General features: G+C 43.2%; 1 protein-coding gene across 2 annotated transcripts in view; it reads left to right on the forward strand.

The window, feature by feature from the left end:
* The window catches only part of UXS1 (UDP-glucuronate decarboxylase 1), a 270,558-nt gene that overhangs the window by 217,185 nt on the left and 27,417 nt on the right, over positions 1 to 25,956 (forward strand). For both annotated transcript variants that reach the window (XM_069204467.1, XM_069204466.1), the window contains exon 11: positions 5,651 to 5,694. In XM_069204467.1, the coding sequence (XP_069060568.1) occupies positions 5,651 to 5,694 (44 nt within the window). The remainder of the gene's footprint in view (positions 1 to 5,650; positions 5,695 to 25,956) is intronic.

Below are 25,956 nucleotides of genomic sequence, written 5' to 3' on the forward strand. Positions count from 1 at the left end.
TAAACTTCCTAATCTGGTTCTCCAACACCCCGGGCCAGTTGGCAGCAGGATTCACCATCACCTGCTCCGGTGCAGTCCACCACGTCAAACAGATGGGTTTTGAAGATAGTCTGAAGGGACTACTCCCTCCCCTTCAAGACTACCCCTCCATCCATGCCACACCCTACAATTGGATTACGGAGGATCCCTTGTCTCTTCTCCATGAGGAAGTTACGGCTCTCTTGGCCAGGGGAACCATAGAGAGGATTCCCCTGCCAGAAGTAGGTCATGGTTGCTATTCCTGCTACTTTCTGGTCCCCAAAAAGGACAAGGGCCTCCACCCTGGCTTAGATCTTTGGTCCCTCAATCTCTTCCTCAAGAAGAAGGTCAAGATGCTCACATTGGCTCAGGTCCTATCTGCCCTGCACCCAGGAGACTGGATGGTAACATTGGACTTGCAGGATGCCTATTTTCATATCCCTGTCATGCCTTGCAGTTCATGGTAGGCTACAAGCAATTACAGTTCACTTTGTTCCTCTTTGGCCTTACCAGCACCCCTACGGTGTTCACCAAAGTGCTGGCGGCAGTCGCAGCTCACCTGTGAAGATCAGCGTTTTCAGTCTTTCCCTAGTTTGGCTCACCCCAGACTGTTGTCTCCCACCTCCAGACTACGGCCGACCTCCTTCATTCTCTTGGGCTCACTGTAAACATGCCAAAGTCAGACCTGACTCCCTCTCAGACGCTCACTTTCATCTGAAGTGTTATGGACACTGTGCATTTTCGGACTTGTCCTCCTAAGCAATGAGTCTAGGATATTCAGGCTATGATACTGATGTTTCAGCCTCTATCCTGGATATCAGTGAAAATGACTCTAGTGCTGCTGGGCCTCATGGCCTCCTGAATCTCTCCAACAAGATCCAGGTCTCTGAGGGAACTGCAAAAGATCTGCATTGGTGGTTAACGAACCACAATTTGGTCAGATCACTCTCTCTTCCCCAACCAGATCTGACAGTAGTGACAGATGTGTCACTCCTGGAATGAAGCTGCCATCTGGGAGAGGTGGAGATCTCCGACGGAATCCAGACTCCACATCAACCTGTTGGTGCTCTGTGCTGTCTGGCACTTCTTCCCTCAGTGAAGGGAAAGATGGTGCATGTGTTGACTGGCAACACCACTGTCATATGGTAATGCAACAAGCAGGACAGGGTGGGGTCATGGACACTTTGTCAAGAGGCTCTGCATCTCTGGACGTGGCTGGAACAGCAGGGCATATCCCTTGTGGTTCAGCATCTGGCGGGATCTCTGAACACCAGTGCGAATAAAATCAGCCAAAAATGGCTCACGGATCACTAATGGTGTCTCCTTCCAAAGGTGGCGCAAGGTCTCTTTCTACAGTGAGGAGAGCCTGGGTTAGATCTGTTTGCTACCTCCAAGAATATGCAGTGTCAGCAGTTTTGCATTTTGCATTTTCAAAGGCAGCAATCGCTCTAAGGCGCTTTTTGTCTCAAGTGGAACTTTGGCCTCCTGTACACCTTTCTGCCCATATCACTTCTTCCCAGAGTTCTCTAGAAGATCCAGAATGACCAGGCCCAAGTAATCCTTGTGGCTCCAGACTAGGCACTGAGAGTCCAGTATCCCAAGCTGCTGAGCATGTTAATCAATCCTCTGATCATACTGTCCCTACAGGAGGATCTTCTGTTGCTTCAGCAACGGAGCGTTCTGACCCCAAACCTGGCCAATCTCCACCTTCTTACGTGGAGTTTGAGCTGCGACAGTTGACAGCTTTTGACCTTTCTCTCGAAGTCTGTAACGTAATCTTGGTAGCCAGACATCCCTCTACCAAAACGGTGTACTCTTGCCATTGGAAGAAATTTGTGGCCTGCATGTGGCACGCTGGAAAAGGAAAGCTAGACTTCCCGTACACTTCAAAGGGTACTTTTGGATTCAGAGAGATGTCACACGGAAGGGGCCTGCATGTATCTTAGGAAGGAGATAGGGCTGATGGCAGAATCATAATGAGTGGAGCTAGTACCTTGGGCAAGCCTTTTGATTAACGTATCACTGAAGTTAGCATCCAGGTACGAACTCTAGTCACTCCAATGGCCGGAGTTGAGACTATCAGCTTTGGAGTCACTTGTGCAGTGACATTGTTTCCAAGAGGAAGAGAGGGCAGAAAAGTGGGCAGTTAAAAAAGAAGCAGCTCCCAACATAAACTTCAAAGACTCCGACCCTTAATCACATTTGGTGTCTGACCCTAAATCATTTTTTGGTGGAGATCCCAAAAAACGTCCACTGTCAAGCACCACATTGGGTTGTGCGAGGAGAAGCTCTGAAAGACTTTTGCCTGTGACCAGGTCTGGGGGCCAAGGCCTGCTGGTCTGCCTGCTGGGTGAGGAGACATCAGCCAGGGAATCCAAGACCACCCGCTCTGGAACATCAGTGCCTGCCTGCTGGCCAGGATCAGTGTGCCCTGTGAGGAAGAGGAGAGTGTTGAAGAGAGCAAGGTCCAAAGGGGAATCCTGTCGAGTGAATCCATGAGCAAGATGCGAGGAAATGACTTCTTCACCGATTGTGTTGTTGCTTGTGTGATGGACAATGTCTACAACCCCTGTATGACTGAGGAGGGCCACAATGTGCTGATTGGTCTAGAGCCTGTTTTCAGTATGGTGTATGATCTTGTATGCCAGGAGGGGCTGTTGCAAAGTGAATTGTAATTGTAGTTGTCGCTAAGCCAGTCTGGCCGGAGGTCGTGTACAGTGAAGGATCGGCGACCCCATATGCCAGAAGGGCAACTGCGGGTGGGTTGCCTTGCAGAGTGGGCTGTAGCCCTTGCACCGTAAAGAGCAAAGTGCTCTTAATGTTTAGACACAGAACACAGGCTATCATACATTCAGGAGCTCTTTGGGCAAAAACTTAAATGCTATACCACAGGACACCACAATAATACTGGAGAGGTGACTTTAACTTATGGATGGATGAGTGATGGGTTTCAGCTAAAGAACAACTGCAGACTCCAGCACTCTGAACCGAAAGAGTTAATCTTCTACTTTACCTACCATACACTGTCAGGGATAGATTATCTGCTGTGATCTGGCTCACATTGACAAGAAAGCAGGTCTGGGCCACAGCTGTCTGCTGTGCCAATCTGCTGGGGCATGCAAGTATGCGTCATGCCGTATGTTTGCATCAGTATAATGACTGGTACCATATTATTTTGTAATGGCCCAAGATGGCGAACACTGTTTGAGGCAATATTAAAAAAAAAAGAAAAGAAAAAGCACTTCTTGAATTGCACAGCTACACTTGTTTGCAATGCAGAGCTGCCTGATATCAAATAGCAGCTGCAGGGTCCTTCAGCAAAAAATATAAAAGTGGAAAAACATTTTTCATGGGCTGCAAGGATGGGAAAGCAATGAAAGAGTAGGTGGAGGGTGGATGGGGTAAACAACAAGTAGTGGGTGGGGCAGCGACAAAGGCAAACAAGAGCACTTTTTTTACTTTGGTTTTTTACTTTTTTTTATTTTTTTTTATTTTTTTTGCCGTAAGGTTTAGGGGAGCAATAGAGGGTCTGGTAAAGGGGCAGCATGGAGGGGGTGATTGGGAGAAAGGCCAACGCACGAGGGAGAACAAGAAAACACATGCAGTCTCCTGAAGTGCATAATGAAAAAGAAAAAAAGTTTCTATAATGTGGTCATTGGAAGGGTACAAGTCAGACAATTAAAAAGATGGTAAAAGGCTATGCTCCAAGGAGGGGCAAATGCAAGAAGAGGAAGGTGCTACCCATTGCATAAGAAGAAAGCAAATGAAAGTGTCAAAGCCAGCCAATGATAAGTAATAGACGGACTCTAATCCTACAAAGTTATTCGGACGTCCACAAGAGGCTAAAGGGTAAAAGGGATCTAAAAAAGAAAGGACTAGAGCAATCCATTGAATAGCAGCACATTCCCACTGTGAAGTGCAGAAAAAAATAAACACCATGTTGGACTAGTCTGCAGCCATCCACTGGAACCATACGTAAACAGAATGCCTCTCCTCTGTGAGGACTACAATGTAGCCCGAGCGTATCCAAGTACAGGTTTAATTAGTGGCCATAAATTGGAAATAGCATGTTTCAGAGTTTCAATCTGAAGCTGCCTGAAAAGAAAAGATTTGCCATCTGATTCCGTCATCAGCTTATAAATGAAATGTAATGTCATCCAAACATTACTGTTCTGATGCACTGTTTTGCATATTGGTTACGCGCCATGTATTGAAAGGTTTAACTTGTAATGGCAATAAAGGTGAAATAAATTAAAATTTGAACTGTCTTTTTAAAATGAATCATATCCTTTAAGAATGTGACGGACAACTGTAAATGTCCTTTTCCTTCTCAAAAATATTTTTTCTTACCTTCCTTCCAGGAAGACCTCTAGCTTGCTTATTACCCCCCTTAAACCAAATTTTGTACAGAAAATGCAAGATCGATTGGTCTTTTCTTTATTACTGCATCCTCAGGCAGAAGATTTGCTACTTAACCAGTTATTTAACCAAAATTCAGCATATTTGCCCTACTCTTCAGAGGACTTCAGCATAGTCAATGTAAAATAAGAATTCTACTGAAGCATTTGAATCATGCAGAGGAAAGGGGGACTACAGGACAATATTGTACAAAAAAACAGAATCCCCTTTGTCAATAGAAAGCGTCCAGTTAACCCATAAACATTGATCCTATTCTTAATGTAGTGAAGGTGGGTGACTTTAAATCAATGTCCTTTGATTGAAAAGATTTCTGTTGTTAAAGTGATTGACAACACTTATCGGAACAAAGAACGCAATTCTCTAAATTGTCTTTAAGACCGAAAGCGGGCAGGATTCAGGCGGCTAAATATACATTAATATCAGCTAGAGACTTGCATGACGAAGACTGGTGCTCCATTACTTTAAAGAGTAAACCGAGCATGTAATTAAGTGCCAATAACTGAACTGCATTCTAGCAGTCCTTCTCAACCACAGAAGGAATTGTCGTAACGGGACCCGTATCTCAGTGAAAAAGTAGGCTTGCAGTCTCCAAGAGCCCTGCATTGCTGCTCCTTTTCTGGTCAATCTTTGCAGCAGTTTTCACTTTAGAAAATGGGGACAGATACTATCCTTAAGGAAGCCACGATTCCCATATAAAGGTCCTGTATACTTCAGTGGTATTTTCTGTGGAACTCTAGGATGTCCAAGTGATTTTTTTGGTATAAAAGTGAGTTTAGAAAATTATATATCAGTTGTTGCAAAGCAGGATATACTTGGTATAATCAAATCCAATGCCTGAGTTTAGTTGAAGTCTACCACCCTAAATATGTTGAAACAGAGATATGCATGTTTTTTTAAATTAGAAGTTTAAACATGCACTATAGGTCTTTTGAGGCCTTGTTTAGGAAAATAACCCTCCCTATGTCACACATGTAGCTCTCTTTAGGCACGTGTGGTTGTTCTTTTAGTGGAGGGAGGGCACAGAGCAGTGTACAAACATTTTCAATGATAGAAATATATTATCAGACGGCACGTAGTGTTTTAAACTGCACATTTGTTTCTTCATTCACATAACATAAAGGAGCATTGCAATAATCATCAATGCAGAAGCTACATTACAGAAAGCATGTGTCGCAAGTAACATTCTTTTTTCTTATTTCTATTTTATTTGCAGGTTTACGGCTCTGGGACACAGACACGCGCTTTCCAGTATGTTAGGTAAGACGATTTGATCAGTGATGATCTGTCCGTGCATTTCGTATTTTTGTTACCTTCTGATCCGTACAGGTCATTTTTGCTGTCACAGACCAGTAGGCATCTGAGAAATATACAGCAAACTGAGCTTTTATTCTGTGAACTGCCAAATACCCAGATTTTTTGTATCTGTAATCTAGAGAGAGCTGATCAGTAAATATGCAAAGAGAAATCTTAAGCAATATCTCTTTGCCCTTACTAAATACACTCCTGGGCCTGCATTGCAGGCAGGGTGCAATGTCTGTGTGCGCCACAGCGCAGTTTTAAACAGGTGTGCTGGGCACAGACAGGGAGGGTGCGCCCTACTGTGATAAATGTGCTGCCTCAGGGCAGCCATGAGCTCGGGTTTCCCTGGGTGCAGCACATCCGGTAAAATAGGAGTGGCTGTTACATAGCTGCTCCGAGTCTCTCTGCAGGTGGCATGCGACCTGCATTTTAAAGAGGGTGCCAAGATCATCCTGCGCATGGGTGCCGGGAGTGAATGCGCCCACCTGCGGGGGTTGTCTCAGGGGGTGGCTGTTAAAGGGACAGTCTTTCCCTCCTCCAGAGGGCTGCCATCGAGGGGTGCACGGACAGTGTGCCAACTTTTTGTGGCGCACACCCTAACGGCCTATTTGCTTCGTCACCCCATCTGTAATACAGCACAGTGGCAAAGTGAATCGATCATTTGCATGGAGCCACACCCATATGCAAATGAAGAAACAACCTCTGAAGATAGCACCAACGCTATCAGTTTTACAGAAGCAGCCACACAAGTGTCTGCAGCCCCTTCTATACTACCATGGTGGCCCAAGGGCCTCACACGCCTGGTGCACCCATGTAGTACTTGTGTATAATCCAGCCCCTTATGTATGCAAAGTGAGAAACCCAAGTAGATCATCTAACTACTTTCTTATAAGAACCTTAGAGTTGCTGTGCCATGCTCAGAACCAGACTGCTTACGTGTTGGTTAGGTTTTACACCTGCTTTATTTTAATTATTTGAGTTCACAGTTTTATATAGTGCCCAGGCACAAAATAGAATATTGGGCATTTTACATTAGAACACCAAATAAAAACAGTACTTAGAAAGTAACAGTAGCCCTCTTGTTCTGCAACCACGTACTCATAACCATCAACATTGAGTGTTCCCGTATTCTAACATATGACTCTATTATCCCTTCTGCTTCTTATATTTCCTGGTAGACATCTTGTTTAAGCACCAGTGTTAGTGTCAATTTTTCCATACCTAATATGAACCAGAGTTTATGTAGCCATGCTGTGTAGTCTGGGGTTCTATTGGATCCCCATAGGGAAATAAGTCTGGTGGCTAGCTCCTAGGACAAGGGCCATCTTCTGTCCTCGCATCGACTTTAGAGGGTAGGTCAGAGGATTGGAAAGCCCCAATATTCCATATGTAGGGAACCTCGGGGTTTGAATGCTGGAGACTCTGTCAGTGTTGTAGAGTATTTTCCCCCAATAGCGAACTAGCTTCGGGCAGTGCCAGAGCAAGTATAGTAGGGTGCCGTTTCCGCTACAGCCCCTCCAGCATTTCCCTGTATGCTTTGCAAACCATTTTTGAACTTGGGCTGGTGTTGGGTACCAGTACGAAGCTATTTTGTAAGCTACCGGTGTACTAGCCTTGCTGTGTCTCGCTCAACAGTAGATGTGCTCCCATTCTTTATGCATACCTGTGCGGCCTAGATCTGCTTCTCATTTCCTTATCTTGTAGTGGTGGTTGCTCTGTCATTGCATAGACCTCAGTTATGAGGCGTCTGTTATTCAGTTTAAGAAATATCAATTTCTCAAATGGTGTTAGTGGCCTCTTGACACACAGTCTGACGCAAGGGTATGTGACCTAGTGTCTGATTTGTAGGTAATGGGTGCGATCCGCTTCCTCCAGCCTGTAGTCTGTCTTCATGGGGTCAAACGGAATGAATGATTCTGTGGGTGTCGTACAGTCCACCTGTCTATATGCAGCCCATTTCCTGCCATCTATGGAAGCGCTCAACCTGTTGGCATAGCATAAAGTCCAGATTGGCTGTTATGGAGGTCATTGGGGAAGGAAACAAAGTCAACTCAGCTCGAACCCCACGTCATCCTGCACCTTGAGGAATGATTTATTGACTGTAAATGAGAATAGGCCCTGGGTCCTATGCTTACAGGGCAACCAAGGGACCCACCAGATGTGTGTGTGCCAGCCACTGTTTGCCTGTCTCATGAAGCACCAGTGCTTTTCTGTGGCTGTTCTGCCCCACTTCACCATAAAGCAAAGTTGTGCTGCCTGATATCATCTTGTAACCATGGGGATTTTCAGTCCTCTCTCCAACTTTGTATGGTAAAGGAGCTACTTCTGTGTGCAAGGCCTTTTTCTGTCCCTTAATAATTTATCTCTAGTCTAAGGACTTGGGGTGGTCTTGTGGGGTGTCAACTGCAGCGTATTAAATATAAGTAAGATCTTGAAGAGGATGGTCATCTTTATAGCTACCAATCTGCCTAGCCTGGAGAGTTGAAGCTGGCACCATTTAGCCAGGTCTGCCCAGACTTGTGATCAAAGGACAGAGTGGTTGGCCTCTATTGTCCTGTCTACGGTGATGGCCAGTTTGATCCCCAAATTTGGGATGGTTGACCCAGCCCAGGCAATGTGAAATGGTGTGCAAAGGTGCCCTTTGTTGTGCAGGAGAACGGACAGGTCAAGTGTTTGGAATTTTTTGAAGATTGACTATGAACCCAGATATGGCCCCAAATTGGTGAACTTAAGCCACAAAAGAGGGTAGTGATGTCATTGGTTTGGTGAGGGCTAAGATGATATTGTAAGCATATAGGCTGGTAGTGTATGTGGCCCTTCCAACAGGGATTCCCGTGATATTGGTGCTGTCCGCACGCAGTGGGCCACTGGCTCCATGTAAAGGGCATATAGGAGTGGAGAGAGTAGATAGCCATGGTGCCTTCCCCTTTGTATGAGAAAGGGCCTTGACAGTACCCCATTTACCCTCACCGTGGCCCGGGGGAGCTGTAGATGCTCCGAATCCATTGACAAAACTTACCCTGACGCTGAAATGGTTTAAAGTTGTAAACAAATACGTCCAATGTAATCTATCAAATGCTTTTTCTGCATCCAAGGCGAGAAGCAGCACTTCCTTCTTGGACTGGTGGATGTTATTGATTAGTCGGAGGATGCGTTTGGTGTTGTCTCCACAGTGCCTATTTGGAATGAAGACTTGCTTGGTCTCGGTAGACCAGGCTGGGCATGAGTGGATGAAGTCTATGTGTTAGGATGCTCATGAATAGTTTAGCGTTGACATTCAGGAGGGAAGTAGGTCTGTATGAGCTACATAGAGTTGTATCTTTGCCAGGCTTGGTAATGACGGTAATGGAGGCTTCAAGCATGGAGTCGTTAAGTGTCCCTGTGTCTGCAAAGGTGTTAAAAAGTCGAGTTAGGGTTGGGGCTAATGTATGGCAAAATGTTTTGTAGAACAGGGTGAGAATTCTTTAGAGCCTGGGGATTTGAGCAGGTTCAACTTGGCAACAGCGGAGATCACCTCTTCCATAGTGATTGGTTTCCGTAAGTTTTCTGCTTGCGCTGGAGTGACTGTAGTTGTGTGACTTTCAACATCTTGTAGAGCTGTTCTGGTGTCTTATGTTGTGCACTGAAGGCAGGCGATGTGCCAGCATCTTTCCACATTTACTGCCTCCTGTGTAACATTTGTGTTTTAGATGCTTTAGGGCATACTCTGCCTTATCTAGGTCCAAGAGCTGAAGGTGTGGCCGGGCCTTGTCGAGCTCACACCAGACCCAGGGCCCTTGGTACGTTTATGTATGTCTTCTAATTCCTTTACTGCCTTTTCCAACTGATCTGGTTTCTCCCATCTGATTTTCTTGTCTGCCATCGATAAGGTGATCAGTTTCCCAAAGGGTAGCCAGAGGGGCCTATCCAGTATCATTGTTCTGTAGGAACGGAAAGATCCACGCATCTACAGTGGTAATGTTATTTGTGTTATGAATGAGCGGTGGTGTAGTCTCCAAGTTGTGGGGCCCATGTGTACTTTATCAACCTAGAGGACTATTGTGAGGGGGAATTTCAATGACATGGGGGCAGTGCTTACTTCTTTGACAAAGGCCTGAGTCGCAGGAGTGGCTAGGAAATAGTCAGTTCAGGTCTACGTGTTGTGGGCTGTGGAGTAAAATGTGTAGTCTTTAACTGTAGGGTGGGATAGCCTCCACACATCCTCCAGGTCACACTCGCTCAACCACCTTAGGCCTCTTGCCGAGATCATTGTTCATGATGAGGTTTAGATCATCTTCCACCAAAATGGCCACATCTCGGAATTGCAGTACTTGTGTTAGGGGCATATTTGGAGGCTGCTGTTTCATGGAGGCATCTTACCTGTATGCAGTACACTAGCATACGCCCCCTAATCTCAGTGAGTTTACCGCAACCTCTCCCGCAAGCCTTTTGAAGAGGCAGCCCATTTTAAACTCTATTCTTGCTTCAGTACGTAACCAATGCAGATTGCAGAGGAATAGAGGTAATGTTGGCAGTAAAATCGAGCTTTGTAGGTGTGCGCTACTACAGCATTACACCTTACTCATTGTTGGGACGTATGATTTATTTGTGTGTTTTAAATGGATCACAGTTTTAAAGCTCTTCCTTACGCGTAGAATGATGTGCTGTGCAGTTATTGTCTGCCCATAGTCGTTCTTATGACAGTTGTGTAGGGTGGCAAAAGCAATTTTTCCAGCACCAATCATACTAAAAGTGTGTTCCTTATAAGGTAATCATTTCAAAGAAGCAGCCCCCACATTTTTTAGAGGCCATGTTTTTAGCACTTGAAGCAGTGAGCAGAAACGGTACAAAATGGTTTCTGGATCCATATGTTAGAAGTTTGGGATAATACACAGTACCTGAATCTAGAAGGGATACAGACTACAGAACTATTGTTAGAGATAAGTAACTCGTTTTTCCTTTCCTGCAAGACCTGTGCACCCAGACCTGTACATGGTTTCTGTTTACTTTTAATAAATGCCATCTGTTCTGTTTTTCTGAACCAGGCATCTTCTTCTCTTGTTCTACCTGCAGCGGTTGTTGAAGATTTGTCCATTTAATCTCTCTTCTTTTAGTCCAAATGTATGTCGTTTTTCCACTTGAGCCCACTTCCATATAACACAACCAGTAACTTGTTCTAGGCATAAGAAGTTATGGCAACAAAAATTGTTGTACGTCTATTTGTTTTGGAAATTTTAAAGTTTGAATTCATATTTCCTTCTCTTTTTATGTAGTATGTACATTTTAAGGCCCCCACCTTGGATTTTTAGAATAAAAAATTTAATTTCTTGATCTGTGAAGACTGCAACCTGTTACCTCCTCTCACTAAATCATTTCTAGATTCTTCATGCCCTGGTCCATTCAGTTGCTGGAACTCACCTTTGCTTCTCCCTCTAAAATACAAAGTAGGATTACAGCCATGTTCCTTCATAAAATTACAATAAAATGCAGATTGTGAAATCTCAAAACTGTGAAGATTAGCAATCTCAGATGGCCTACTATGGTCAATCATGGTGTAGGTTTTCCGCCTATACAAAGTGCATTAGAATTATATGAGTGCCAGAATATGTGTAGCTGTGGTAAAATACAATCTCTTAGCATTGCTTTGGAAATGATTAATTTGTGTTTGTGTGGTAGTTATAAATAAATTGAATATTTGTGTGGGTGACTACCCACCTCAAGTAATAATCATGATGCAGAGCAGATAGGCTTAGGTTAGGGCAATATTCTAAGTAATAAATGCAGTACCCAAACAGCGATTAAAGTAAAAATGCAACACAATAAAAATCCCAAACCATATTAGAAAAATAGTGTAAAATGTAATAAACAAAATGCTACAAAAATTACAAAACTCCTATAAGGACAACCAGAGATATGATTGTTGAGAACATTTTAAGTATCAATAGTGCCAAGAAGCCTAAAATGCTAATGGTAGCTTTAAACTAAATCTTAGGTGCAAACTGAAGCCAACTGCTATGGCGAGCAAGCCTGGTACATCAGCCAGGATCATGCTTTTCAAAGATTTCAGCCTTTTGTCATGTAAGTCCCAATCCACCTCAGGAGTACACTTCTTAAGCCACCTAGGATCTCAGGTGAGGTGCTTAGAGACTCACCGGGTGTCAGGCAGAGGCCAAACTGAAGGGTCCAGTTCAGGTCCAGTTGCCGCTGGTCAGTGGGGTAGTTGCAGAAAAAGGCCTCGTGTAGCTTGTGGTATCCCTGTAACTTTAACAGGAGGTCAGCATTATGACCTGTGACGTTCACGTCTTTGTCCTGTCTACAAGAGGGAGAGCAGGTCCAGTTTTCTAGGCTCTTTTCGGGTCTCCGACAGCAGGTTAAGTCCTCTTCCCATCTTCCACAGATCCTGGAGTGTTCTGAAGTGGGTTCCTGGAGATGCCACATTTATGCCTGGCACAAGATAGTTGGTGGAAATGATTCCTGGGCATGCCCTAACCATTGAGGTAAATGTTCCTTGAGCCATCTCTACCTGCTTTGGGCCAGTGACAGTAAATGTGAGCTCTGAGAGCAGGGGATTTGTGTGGGGAGTGTAGTGTTGTAATTCTAGTGTCCTCCCACATCTCACACTACGATTCAGTTTGGGACAGTCCCTGTACCCTCAGTGAACCCTGAGGCAGGAGTCTGCAAGTAGAAAACAAGGCTTTCCAGCAGCCAGACAGTGGATACACAAGTGTTTTGGCATCCTCTTTCTCCTCCTTTTGAGTGCTTTCCAAGTGTTATATGTAAATCCAAGCAGACCCGTCAAGCAGGATTTGACTCCAATGTCAAAAAGAGGCCTACTGTGATTGGAGCCTGCTAAAGGCAGAGCCCTGCCCAGGTGCTGCCTAACATTTGCCTGTGACACAGGAGGCCTCTATAAAATTAATCCAGTTCCTGGTCTCAACCCCACTGGTCATCCTGTCAAGGGAACACCACCATCTCCACACACCAAGGCCTTTGTTTTCTTTGGGAACAGTTCTCGCATGTCTTCAAATGCTAATTACTGGCTGGCAGAAATGGGAGAGCAAGTGCAAATGTAGCCTCCAGGAAATTTAGAAAAAGTACCTTTCCATAATATTTATTCAAAATCTGATGTTACCATTTAATTTGAATTTTATTAACTAATAAAAAAAAAATGGTTACATTATTTTTCTAGGTGGCCCTATTCCCAAAATACAGTATTAAGATTTGTATTCTGTACTATGGTTTCCTACATAGGACAAGTAGGTCTGCCACAGTGAAAAACATCTTGATGCTAGTCACTGTGAGGACATGTTAACATTAAATGCCTTCATGTCTTACTTTTAAATACCAGGCACCCTGCCTTAGAAGTCGGCACAAATCTTTGGACTCAGATAGGAGCGTGATAATGTCCTAGCAATCATCATTAACAATATCAAATCAATAAACTTTACTTTTAATTTTTGGGGCAGTAATTTATACACACCAATTGACCATGAATCACCACACCAGTTTAATAAAGTTCAAACATTTACTGTCCTTTAAATTAACAATGCTAAGATCACATAAGTCAAACGCAAGACCAAATGATATAAGTATAGAACCAACACAGGCTAACCAAATCGTCAGAAGAATCTCAACATAGATTGAATATTTATCATTAAACATTCAAGAACCACAATGCAGAATAACAACAATAACAGGTGAGTGATGGAATTGGAATACATTTACCTATCACAGATGAATTATTTATAGTCAAAATATATGAAACAGTCAAATTTAGATTTTGACATCCCTAGCTATTACTCTGATTCGATAAGCATGTGTTCGATGGCATATGTTGCTGCAGATACACATGTTTCGCACAGTCCGCTGCCTGGTGTTGGGCTCGGAGTATTACAAGTTGTTTTTCTTCGAAGAAGTCTTTTTTGGTCACGGGACCGAAGGACTCCTCCCTCTTCGGCTCCATTGCGCATGGGCGTCGACTCCATCTTAGATTGTTTTTTTCCGCTGTCGGGTTCGGACGTATTCCTTTTCGCTCCGTGTTTCGGTTCGGAAAGTTAGTCAGAATCTCTGAAGAAAGCGTCGGTATTGTTCCGTTCGGTATCGGGATAGTTAGGTACATCGACACCGATCATCGGAAGACTTTGGGGTAGCTTCGATTCCCCCATCGGGGCCTGGTCGGCCTGACCGCGTGCGACATCGAAGCCGATGGAACGGACCCCGTTTCGTTTCTGCCCAAAATGTCACAGTAAGTATCCTTATACAGATCAGCACTTGGTCTGTAACTTGTGCTTGTCCCCCGAGCACAAGGAGGATACCTGTGAGGCCTGTCGAGCCTTCCGGTCCAGAAAAACACTCCGGGACCGAAGAGCCAGGCGTCTACAAATGGCGTCCACGCCGACAAAACAAAGTTTCGAAGACGAAGAGGAAACATTCTCGGTTCCGGAATCAGAATCCGGAGACTCCGACGTCGAACAACAGCAACAAACAGTGAGTAAGACGTCGAAAATTAAAACCATCGAGAAGACAAAAGCCCAGGGGACGCCACTGCCAACAGGCCATGGCTCGACCCATAAAACCGGCGAGCCGTCGAAGGCGCCGAAAAAGGGCACGACCATAGCGAAGACACCCGACTCCGGTCGAGGGACCGCCATGGAGCAACCTCGGAGCCGAGATAGCGGCTCCGAGAGGCAAAAACAAGATGCCGGCACCGAAAAACATCGGCACCGAGACACAATGCCGAAAGCCACAAAAATTCTGTCGGTGCCGAAGCCGAAAAAAGATTCTCTCTCGGCGCTGAAAAGTTCCACACCTTCATCCTACACAGAGGAACAAGGAATAAGTGGCCAGATGCACAGATTTGGACAAGAGCTCCAAAGTGTAGAATCAGACTACACACAAAAGAGACTGTACATCCAGCAAGACACAGGGAAGATATCAACCCTTCCCCCAATAATAAGGAAAAGAAGGATCGGACTTCTCAAGGATGACGCACAACCACAAGCCAAAGTGGTTAAAAAAGTCACGCCTCCGCCCTCTCCACCACAACAGGCATCGCCGGCACAAACACCGCCACAAATGCACTCACCAGCGCAAACTACCATAAGTCAAGATAATCAGGATCAAGACGCTTGGGACCTATATGACACCCCAGTGCCGGACAATGATCCCGATTCATACCCCACAAAGCCGTCACCGCCAGAGGACAGTACCTCATACTCGCAACTGGTGGCTAGGGCTGCAGAATTCCACAATGTCCAACTGCATTCCGATCCTATAGAGGATGATTTTTTATTTAACACCCTCTCGGCTACACATAGCCAATATCAATGTCTCCCAATGCTACCAGGGATGTTACGGCACGCAAAACAAATTTTTGAAGAGCCCGTAAAATCAAGAGCCATCTCCCCAAGGGTGGATAAGAAATACAAACCACCACCCACAGACCCAGTGTTTATTACTTCGCAGTTACCACCTGACTCCGTAGTAGTAGGGGCAGCTCGCAAGAGAGCAAATTCCCATACATCTGGCGACGCCCCACCTCCGGACAAAGAAAGCAGAAAATTTGATGCGGCAGGAAAAAGAGTAGCATCACAGGCAGCCAACCAGTGGCGCATCGCAAATTCTCAAGCGCTGCTGGCCAGATATGACCGCGCACACTGGGATGAGATGCAACTTCTCGTAGACCATCTTCCCCAGGAATACCAAAAAAGGGCGCAGCAAATAGTTGAAGAGGGACAAACGATCTCAAACAATCAAATCCGCTCTTCACTGGACGCAGCCGATACTGCAGCGAGAACAGTCAACACTGCTGTCACCATAAGGAGACACGCTTGGCTCCGCACTTCAGGCTTCAAACCTGAAATCCAGCAGGCTGTCCTTAATATGCCCTTCAACGAGAAACAACTTTTTGGCCCTGAAGTGGACACAGCCATTGAAAAACTTAAAAAGGACACAGACACGGCCAAAGCCATGGGCGCACTCTACTCCCCCGGACAGCAGAGGCTCTTTTAGAAAAACTCCATTTAGAGGGGGGTTTCGTGGCCAACCCACAGACACCACCAGCCAACAAACAAGAACCACACCATATCAGGGTTCATTCCAAAGGGGAGGTTTCAGGGGATATAGAGGGGGTCAATTCCCAAGGAGTAGGGGAAGATTCCAGACTCCAAAAACACCTCCACCTAAACAGTGACTTTCAAGTCACACAACCCCTTCACTCAACACCAGTGGGGGGAAGACTAAGCCAATTCTACCAATCTTGGCAGCAGATTACAACAGACAATTGGGTATTAGCAATAATCCAACATGGCTATTGCATAGAATTCCACAAATTCCCACCAAACATCCCTCCAAAAACACGCAAAATGTCACCACAACATTTAGAACTTTTAGGACTAGAAGTTCAAGCACTACTGCAAAAGGATGCAATAGAGTTAGTACCAGTACAACAAAAAAACACAGGAGTTTACTCCCTGTACTTTCTAATTCCAAAAAAAGACAAAACATTAAGACCAATATTAGATCTCAGGACACTAAATACCTACATCATATCGGACCACTTTCACATGGTCACACTACAAGACATCATTCCACTGCTCAAACAGCAAGATTACATGACCACATTAGACCTAAAAGATGCGTACTTTCATATACCGATACACCCTTCTCACAGAAAGTACCTAAGGTTCGTATTCAAAGGAATACATTACCAATTCAAAGTGTTGCCATTCGGAATAACAACTGCACCAAGAGTGTTCACAAAATGTCTAGCAGTAGTAGCAGCACATATCAGGAGACAACAGATACATGTGTTTCCTTACCTGGACGATTGGCTAATCAAGACCAACACAGTAAAAAAGTGCACAAACGACACCACATATGTCATACAAACCCTTCACAAACTGGGTTTCTCCATCAACTATACAAAGTCACACCTCGAACCGTGTCAGACACAACAATATCTAGGGGCAACCATCAACACATCAAAAGGAATTGCCACTCCAAGTCCACAAAGAGTGCAAGCATGCCACAAGGTAATAAGTGCTATGTTTCCAAACCAAAAGATACAAGCAAAATTTGTGCTAAAACTTCTAGGCATGATGTCATCATGCATAGCCATTGTCCCAAACGCAAGACTACACATGCGACCCTTACAACAGTGCCTAGCATCACAATGGTCACAGGCACAGGGTCAACTTCAAGATCTGGTGTTGGTAGACCGCCAAACATACCTCTCGCTTCTATGGTGGAACAGCAACAATTTAAACAAAGGGCGGACATTTCAGGACCCAGTGCCTCAATACGTTATAACAACAGATGCTTCCATGACAGGGTGGGGAGCACACCTCAATCACCACAGCATTCAAGGACAATGGGATGTACACCAAACAAAATTTCATATCAATTACCTAGAACTGTTAGCAGTATTTCTAGCGTTAAAAGCTTTTCAACCCATAATAACACACAAATACATTCTTGTCAAAACAGACAACATGACAACAATGTATTATTTAAACAAACAAGGAGGAACACACTCAACACAATTGTGCCTCCTAACACAAAAAATATGGCAGTGGGCGATTCACAACAACATTCGCCTAATAGCACAATTTATTCCAGGGATCCAAAACCAACTAGCAGACAACCTTTCGCGAGACCACCAACAAGTCCACGAATGGGAAATTCACCCCCAAGTTCTGAACAAGTACTTTCAAATTTGGGGAACACCCCAGATAGATTTGTTTGCAACAAAACAAAACGCAAAATGCCAAAACTTCGCATCCAGGTACCCACACCGCGAATCACAAGGCAATGCTCTATGGATGAGTTGGTCAGGGATATTTGCATACGCTTTTCCCCCTCTCCCTCTCCTTCCATATCTAGTAAACAAGTTGAGTCAAAACCAACTCAAACTCATACTGATAGCACCCACATGGGCAAGACAACCTTGGTATACAACTCTACTAGACCTTTCACTAGTACCGCATGTCAAACTACCCAACAGACCAGATCTGTTAACACAACACAAACAACAGATCAGGCATCCAAACCCAGCATCATTGAATCTGGCAATTTGGCTCCTGAAATCCTAGAATTCGGACACTTAGACCTCACACAAGAATGCATGGAGGTCATAAAACAAGCTAGAAAAGCTTCCACTAGACACTGCTATGCATCTAAGTGGAAAAGATTTGTTTCCTACTGCCATTCCAATCAAATCCAACCATTGCATGCCTCTACAAAGGACATAGTGGGATACTTACTACATTTGCAAAAAGCGAATCTCGCTTTTTCATCTATAAAAATACACCTCGCAGCAATATCTGCTTACCTACAAACTACTCATTCATCGTCTCTATTTAGAATACCAGTTATTAAAGCATTCATGGAAGGGCTAAAAAGAATTATACCACCAAGAACACCACCAGTTCCTTCATGGAACCTTAACATCGTCTTAACAAGACTCATGGGTCCACCTTTCGAACCCATGCATTCCTGTGAAATGCAATATCTAACCTGGAAAGTCGCATTTCTCATTGCAATCACATCCCTCAGAAGAGTAAGTGAAATACAGGCATTTACCATACAAGAACCATTTATTCAAATACACAAAAATAAAATAGTTCTAAGAACAAATCCAAAATTTCTACCAAAAGTAATCTCACCATTCCATTTAAATCAAACAGTAGAATTGCCAGTGTTCTTCCCACAACCAGATTCCGTGGCCGAAAGGGCACTACATACATTAGACATCAAAAGAGCACTAATGTACTACATTGACAGAACAAAGCTAATCAGGAAAACAAAACAACTGTTCATAGCTTTTCAAAAACCACACATAGGAAATCCAATCTCTAAACAAGGCATTGCTAGATGGATAGTCAGATGTATTCAAACATGCTATCTTAAAGCCAAGAGAGAATTGCCTATTACACCAAAGGCACACTCAACCAGAAAGAAAGGTGCTACAATGGCCTTTCTAGGAAACATTCCTATGAGCGAAATATGTAAGGCTGCAACCTGGTCTACGCCTCATACATTTACTAAACACTACTGTGTAGACGTACTAAATGCACAACAAGCTACAGTGGGCCAAGCTGTACTAAGAACATTATTCCAAACTACTTCAACTCCTACAGGCTAAACCACTGCTTTTAGGGGAGGTAACTGCTTTATAGTCTATGCGAAACATGTGTATCTGCAGCAACATATGCCATCGAACTGAAAATGTCACTTACCCAGTGTACATCTGTTCGTGGCATTAGTCGCTGCAGATTCACATGTGCCCTCCCGCCTCCCCGGGAAGCCTGTAGCCGTTTAGAAGTAGATCTTAAATCTTAAACATTTGTACATTTGTAAATAATTATTATAAACTTTTTATGTACATACGTATTCACTCCATTGCATGGGCACTATTTATAGCAAACAACTCCATCCTCACCCTCTGCTGGGAAAACAATCTAAGATGGAGTCGACGCCCATGCGCAATGGAGCTGAAGAGGGAGGAGTCCTTCGGTCCCGTGACCAAAAAAGACTTCTTCGAAGAAAAACAACTTGTAATACTCCGAGCCCAACACCAGGCAGCGGACTGTGCGAAACATGTGAATCTGCAGCGACTAATGCCACGAACAGATGTACACTGGGTAAGTGACATTTTCATTAGGCTTCATGCAAAAGACATTTTTTTTTTTTTAAACTTCTGACTATGGCGCTTACCAAAAATAGCGTTTGCATTTTCTAAAGTGGGCAAACGTAAAAATATGCAAGAAAGACAAGTGCACATTTGGTTATACCAATCCTAAATTACTCAACAAGCACCGACTTCATCAGTGGAGCATCTGATCTTTTTCATTGGGCAATGGCATAATAGGGAGCAGTTCAGTAATGTATGGCCTTAATGCATCTGAACTGACAGAATCATAAATAAAAGCGAAGATAACAGGAACACATCATTTCACTAGCTTACGAAGAATCTGTAGGCAGCTGGGGACTTGCAAGGAACTGCCCTTACATCACGTAAACTTTGCTATATCACATCCTAGAAATCAACTAGCTAAGTTTCTATTGGTCACACTATGGGTTGTTATAGTGTTCAACCAGTAACTTATGATCCACGTTTCAGAAGTATCTTAATTTTTTGTTCCCATGATTGGCTCTTCTTCTCTGCCCCTGGTCATCAGTTTCCGCAGATCAGTGCAGTTGTTGCAGGTTATACCTAAGCACTGAAGACTTGTTCCTGATTACACATCATCTCATCGCAGGAAGACAGACAAATGTTATAACAGAAGCACATAACTTTTCCACAGTGAGCAAATCACGTGGGATGCTTAGAGAAACATCATTTTGCAGAGTTAACACTTTTAAAACATTGCCTCTGGAAAATTACTAAAATGGGAGACCTTTTAAAACCAATGCTAAAACATGTATAATAAAACATTTCATAATATTTAAACTATTAATCCTTTTAGTACCTAGCAATACTATTTATTCAGTTAATTTAATTATTAAACTCTATACATTTTTAATAGACATTATTTTCTCATGTTTATACATGTTGTTTATGGTGTCCACCATCTCAGCTACATCTTTTTATTTATTAATTCACAATTTCGATTTAATATGTTATTTCTCACTATACTTTAATGTCACAAGTTTCATAAAGTTTGCACTCCAGCAACAGTCATAACACTGGGGGGTGAAAGGGTGCCCTAGGCTTCTGCCCATCAAAACCGCCCCTCTTTTCTAAATGTGAATAGGAATCATTTCCTTCAAACTCTTTTGGGTCCTTTGGGGAACTTCTTTGTATTTTCCTGACTTCCCCTCTGTCGAGCAGAACCTGAACCACATTTCCTGATGTCATTCCTGAGTACTTTCTTTGACTGTCTGGTGCTGATCCAGAGTTCAGTTCATTCCTTAGCTCTCTCTAGGCATATAAGCTTGTTATATATTAGTTGCTGGCACAACTCTGTAAAACAGTTACTTAAAATGTGCTCTGTAATCGAGCATTCTGTCATAATCATTTACTTTGCTGCCCTTCACCCCTCCATCCAGTGCCTTGTTAGAAGAATTCACCAAATGCACCTATGACTGGTGTGACTGCTTCTGGCTTTCCCTTAACTTCAGCCGATTCTGTTCAGTGGCCAAGCCAAACTTCGTGATAAGGGCTTTCTTCATGTGGGCATACACCATCTGGTCAGCAGTGGTATTTCAAGCACTGCTTGTACTCAAACATGGTATGCAACACCCTCAGGTAAAGGGAATGGTAGAACATTTTTAAGAGCTGACGTCTCCGTCGTAGTAGTTACCGTTGTACTTGGGAAAGGGGAGGCATGTCCTGCTCACTGTAATGAGAGTTCCATTTTCCTATCTAAATGTAGTAAGGACACTCCCATTTGAAAGAATTACTGAAGTAGAGAGCAATCATTGTAGCAGAATCTTGATTGAGAAGGCTATAAAGGATATTGGCGCTAGGACCCCTAAGTAGACATTACCTATGAGGTACAGCAGAATGTATGTTTTGGCCCACTAGCAGGCCCATTGTGTTTTTTCAAAATTGTGTGCTGTACGCACACAGAAATGAAGAGAAATACCCTTTTCATGATGCTCTCAGTTGCCTCAACTGTAAAATGGTCCTTGTCAACTCAGGGGTCCCACAGTCATTTGCGTTCGCAGGGCGGTCCCAAAGTCCAAATAGATTTTCTAGTTGAGTAGATGGTGGACAGTTAATGTTGTTGAAGTAGAAGGTTGTTTACGCTATTCTGCTTCACCGTCTTTCTGCTAATTGAATGGGTTGCATGTTTCAACCCAATTGCCTGCTGAAAATCCTCTGTCTGTCACCTTGTAGGTAGGACGAGTGTACCACCCAGTATCGCAGATTTTTTTTAAAAACATAGTTAACCCTAAGTAAATGCAGTACCTACTCTACATTAACACCCTTTCTTCTGGTGCGAGTACCAGGAAAATGTCTGTCTGTAGCTTTCCAAGATAGATAGTAAAATTCCTTGTGGTTGTGCTTAGTAAAGCTTTTGAGAAAGTAAATAAAGTCAGTGGAGGCAAAACAATTAGTGGAGAGAATGGGAAAATGAAAATAGTTGGCTTTTAGACATCTGACTGGCTAGACTTGAGGCGGACTGAAGATATAGCATTCTACATGGAACCCGGTTAACCAAAGGTCTACTCGAGGGCCTGTGTTTTCAAGAACCACCTAAATTCGAGAAAGCCTGTTACTAGTTTGAGGTGCAGTGCTATGCTTGACCATGAAGTCAGATAGCCAATTCCATAGAGAGATTGTACCCCAAAAGACCATATTTAGTCCGTTTTTTTAATTGAAAGTTTCTACCTTGAGACCACTTCAGCTGCCTATTATGTCGAGTAAAGACTGCTAAAAAAAAAAAACCAGAAGCGTGAGACTTCTTAAATGAAACTGGAGCTAATATTTTCTTTTTATCACTTGCTTTCTTTAGGTTTGTGCATGAATAGCTAGGAGCATCTGCCACTAAAAGGAAGCTTAAAATATCCTTAACCAATATAGCTTGCAATTTTTAAAACCCTGTTGCACGTTTCAGCCACCAGCATGTGCACAGTTTGTCCCTCACATGCCTCCCTGCCCTCCCTCTCAGTGCCCCTCAGAATAACTTCTTAATTTGTTTATTCACTGACTGCATCACACGATCCTCCGGCCGTGCCTTTACTTCAGCTGCCAGATTCAAAAAGTAGATGCCGGGTTTCTTTTAATAGGCTTTTTTAAGCTTTTGTTAAATGATGTGCAAGTACAAACATTTTCCCAATGGTCAAACATGTATAGCCTGCGATTAGACCGAGGGCAACGTTAATGTAAGCAGTGTGGGAGTTGGGGATGCAGGTGTAAGTTGCACTAAGGGTAGCAAAGCAGTTATTTTGATTGTTTCTTTCCATAGTGCCCTCTAAATTAAGCCCCTTGTCTCTGGAAGAGACCTAAAGTTGACAATACTGTCTTAAGCCTTATTTGAGTTGCTATTCCTCTACTGCACCCTGAAATAAGTCTTCTCTGCGTGCAGTAGCTAGATTTGGTGTATCAGTTTTTATAAAGGAAGTAACTTTATTATTGAATTGTATGGAAATAGAATCTTATGCCTTACAATCTCCTTATGCATCTTATCTGTAAACATTAGGAGTTCTTAGAAATGGGCTCAGTTTACATGCTGAGTGCTATAAAGAAGAATCAGTGACAGACTCTCCAATAGGGTGTGCAGTTCACTGAGGTGAGCAAGCAAAAAAGGACATGACACCTTGAGATTTGACGTTTAATCCTATCTTTACCACTTATTCAGAATGTTATTTGTGGCTGTTACTAAAAATATTGGTAGTTTTCACAGTGGCGGTAGTAGTCCAGAGTCTCAACATCAGAACCACTCACACCTCTTTTGTGTGATGAGCAAGATAGGAATTATGGAACCAGAACACATGATGTTTTTTAAACCCAGCTGACCCTTGTGCAAATTGTCTGCTCTTGGGCAATCACTTTTAGAACATATTTCCCAGCTCCTTTCTTGGCAGAGGTAGGAAGAACTTAACTCAAACTAAACACTAATAGCAAGTATGTGATATGCAAACTAGACTATAACAAAGCAATCATTTGATTTTACATATGGTGAGAGAACACCCAGTGTCATACCCCACTAACTAAAAATGTGGTGTAGTGCGAAAGTTATAGACTTATAAACAAGGATTCCTGCACGGTGGTGTTGATACTCCTACTTCACCAAATGATTGATCATGGTCAAATAATGCCCTTCCAATGCTTCTGTCCCCTTCATTTTCAGTATGTGTTAGAGGTGAGCGAGCCACTTAAGGCTTGAGCCCCGCTCGACCCAGGTGCCTCGTTAAAGCCAAATGAGCTAAACCTTCATGTGGCTTTGAATCTGTCCGTTTCCTAAGTTCTGATCTTGAGCACCAACACCAAGAATTAAAAACTGAGCATTAACTTTTGATGTAAAATGAGACTGGGAAAGATTTACCAATCTTTTGTATACTTGCACATTGTGAAACCAGAAAACTTGGGATCAATCCCAGCTTCTCTATTTGACCATATTGTGTGATATTAGGGAATTGTTTAATTTCACATTGCCTCATTTTTCTTAATTGTCACATATGGGAGCACTTTGAAATCCTTCAGTTCAGAGTGTGCGCTGTTCAAAAACGTCTCTTGTGTTTGATTTAATGCACTTTAATGTATAATGTGTCACAACAATCTATACCTAGTAGGGCGTGTCCTGTCAACTGACTTGCCTGTTGGCACACTAAGGGCATTATAGTCACAGATGTGGAATGGCATGAATGTTTCTAAGTTCATGTTTGAAAACTATCTCTCCTCATAAATCCCCCTGAGTGCAATGATGTAATCTGTTGTCCTTAATTGATAAATTGCCACATGTTGGGGAAGTGCACCTTTTTAAATTGTGAAGAGACTTTTTCATATTATTACAAGTTTGTTGCAGGACGTATTTAAACATGAAGGTGTTCCAAAACGTAAGTGGTGCAGGACATCTTTTGTGCTTTTTTTTCCTTTAGTTCAGTTAAAGACTAAATAAATGTTTGCACATTTGTTTAACATTCCTTTGGACGTTCGTGCTGAATCAAGTAAACAGCATGACAATGCTGCTGTTCCCCAGGGGTGGTAGAGTGAGTATCTTTGTGCTACATTATCTGTTGCAGCAGTGTTTTGGGGTTAACAAAACCCTGCAATTTGTAAAAAGAATGTTTGATTTTTTAACAATGTATTTAAGCGCTTTTCTGAGTCAGATCTCCTAAGAATCACAACTAGGAGTGGTATGGAAGGAGCAACTTCCTACTGTTTAGAAGTTGCAATAAAATTGATCAATGCTTTATGACTGCAACTGCAGGCTCAACCCGTTTATCAGTTACTAACCCCAGAGTTGGTCTGTCCCTGATTACGTGGTACACCTTCCCCTTTGAGATTCGCATCTGTGGCCTCTGAGGAAGCGGGCAGTAATCCAAAAAGCAATTATCATTGCAAGGATTGGGGCAATTTTGTAGGATACTATGTAAGGTGAGATGCAGAAGTGGCAGTCAAACAGTACCCTTATGTTGTGGAGTACTTGAGTGAGGCTATGGGTATGCACTTGGGCTGTTTTTGCAGGTGCAGGCAGGGTCCAAAGAATATTTATCTTCACTGCTTAAATTAGAGACTGTGTTGGCCCATCCAGTGCTGGATTTTCCAGTTCCTCTGTAGGTATAAATAGAGTTGACCATGAACCACATATGCATGAGTGCCAAGGTATGCTTTAACGCTGGCATGTCAGTGAGCTGTGCTACAGAGGCTGCTGGTAATCATTTCTATATGGAGTTTTGCAGGAAAGTTATGGCTTTCATTACTTTTCCAATTAAGGGAAATAGCACGACTGGCCGGTAGGTGGCCTGGGTCTAGTTTAGTTTTTGTTAATTTCTGAAGGCAGTGATTTCTGTTTTTTGGTCTTGTGAGGGCTTCAATAGTGTATAAAGATGTTTATGAGCTTTTTTCTCTTTAATGATTAGACATACCAGATTAGGTGTATAATCTTTGCTTTGGTGCCATCTTTTCAGAGTAATGAGGTCTCGAAGCATGAAATTGTAATTGTAAGTATCTCTGCTACTACTTGATTAAACATAACCTTGAGTAACTCTGCAGTTTACTGTAGTAACGGAGGTGGCAAAATGATTACCTTGATTGTCACTTTTGCTTACAAAATCTCCTTTTATTGAAAACATGGGTAGGTTCTGTTGATTTGGTCGCTGCTAGTTATCTGTAGGTTGCTTCAGTGACAGTAGACCGTTATGCACTTACTGTGCTTGCTTGTACCTGTTAGTATGAACCAGGCACTCAAAATGCACTCCAGAAAGGTGGGATTATTTTCTTCTTTTCTTACACTGCACTGCCCTGATGTTTTTAAATCAGATCATCTGCAAACCAACTGTCTGCAACTTGTTTGGACAGTGCTTAGGTGGTCTCGCCAATCTTGCCAAACCCTATCAAGCAAGGAATCCTGCTACTGCGTATTGAGTAAGTATCTTATTCGGACAGCCCTGGAAAATCCGACAGGTCTGTAATGTTAATATAAACTTCTCTAAATTATTTATGTTTAGGTAGCTGTAGACAAACATGGAAAGTGTTCCAACTATTACTTGCTTTGACTTCGGCTGGGCTTGACAGTGACAAAGATGATGTGGTCCGTCCAGGATAGAAGGGAGTATTCAGTTTTCTGT

This window comes from Pleurodeles waltl, chromosome 8 (genome assembly GCF_031143425.1).
Source record: "Pleurodeles waltl isolate 20211129_DDA chromosome 8, aPleWal1.hap1.20221129, whole genome shotgun sequence".
Classification (NCBI taxonomy): domain Eukaryota; kingdom Metazoa; phylum Chordata; class Amphibia; order Caudata; family Salamandridae; genus Pleurodeles; species Pleurodeles waltl.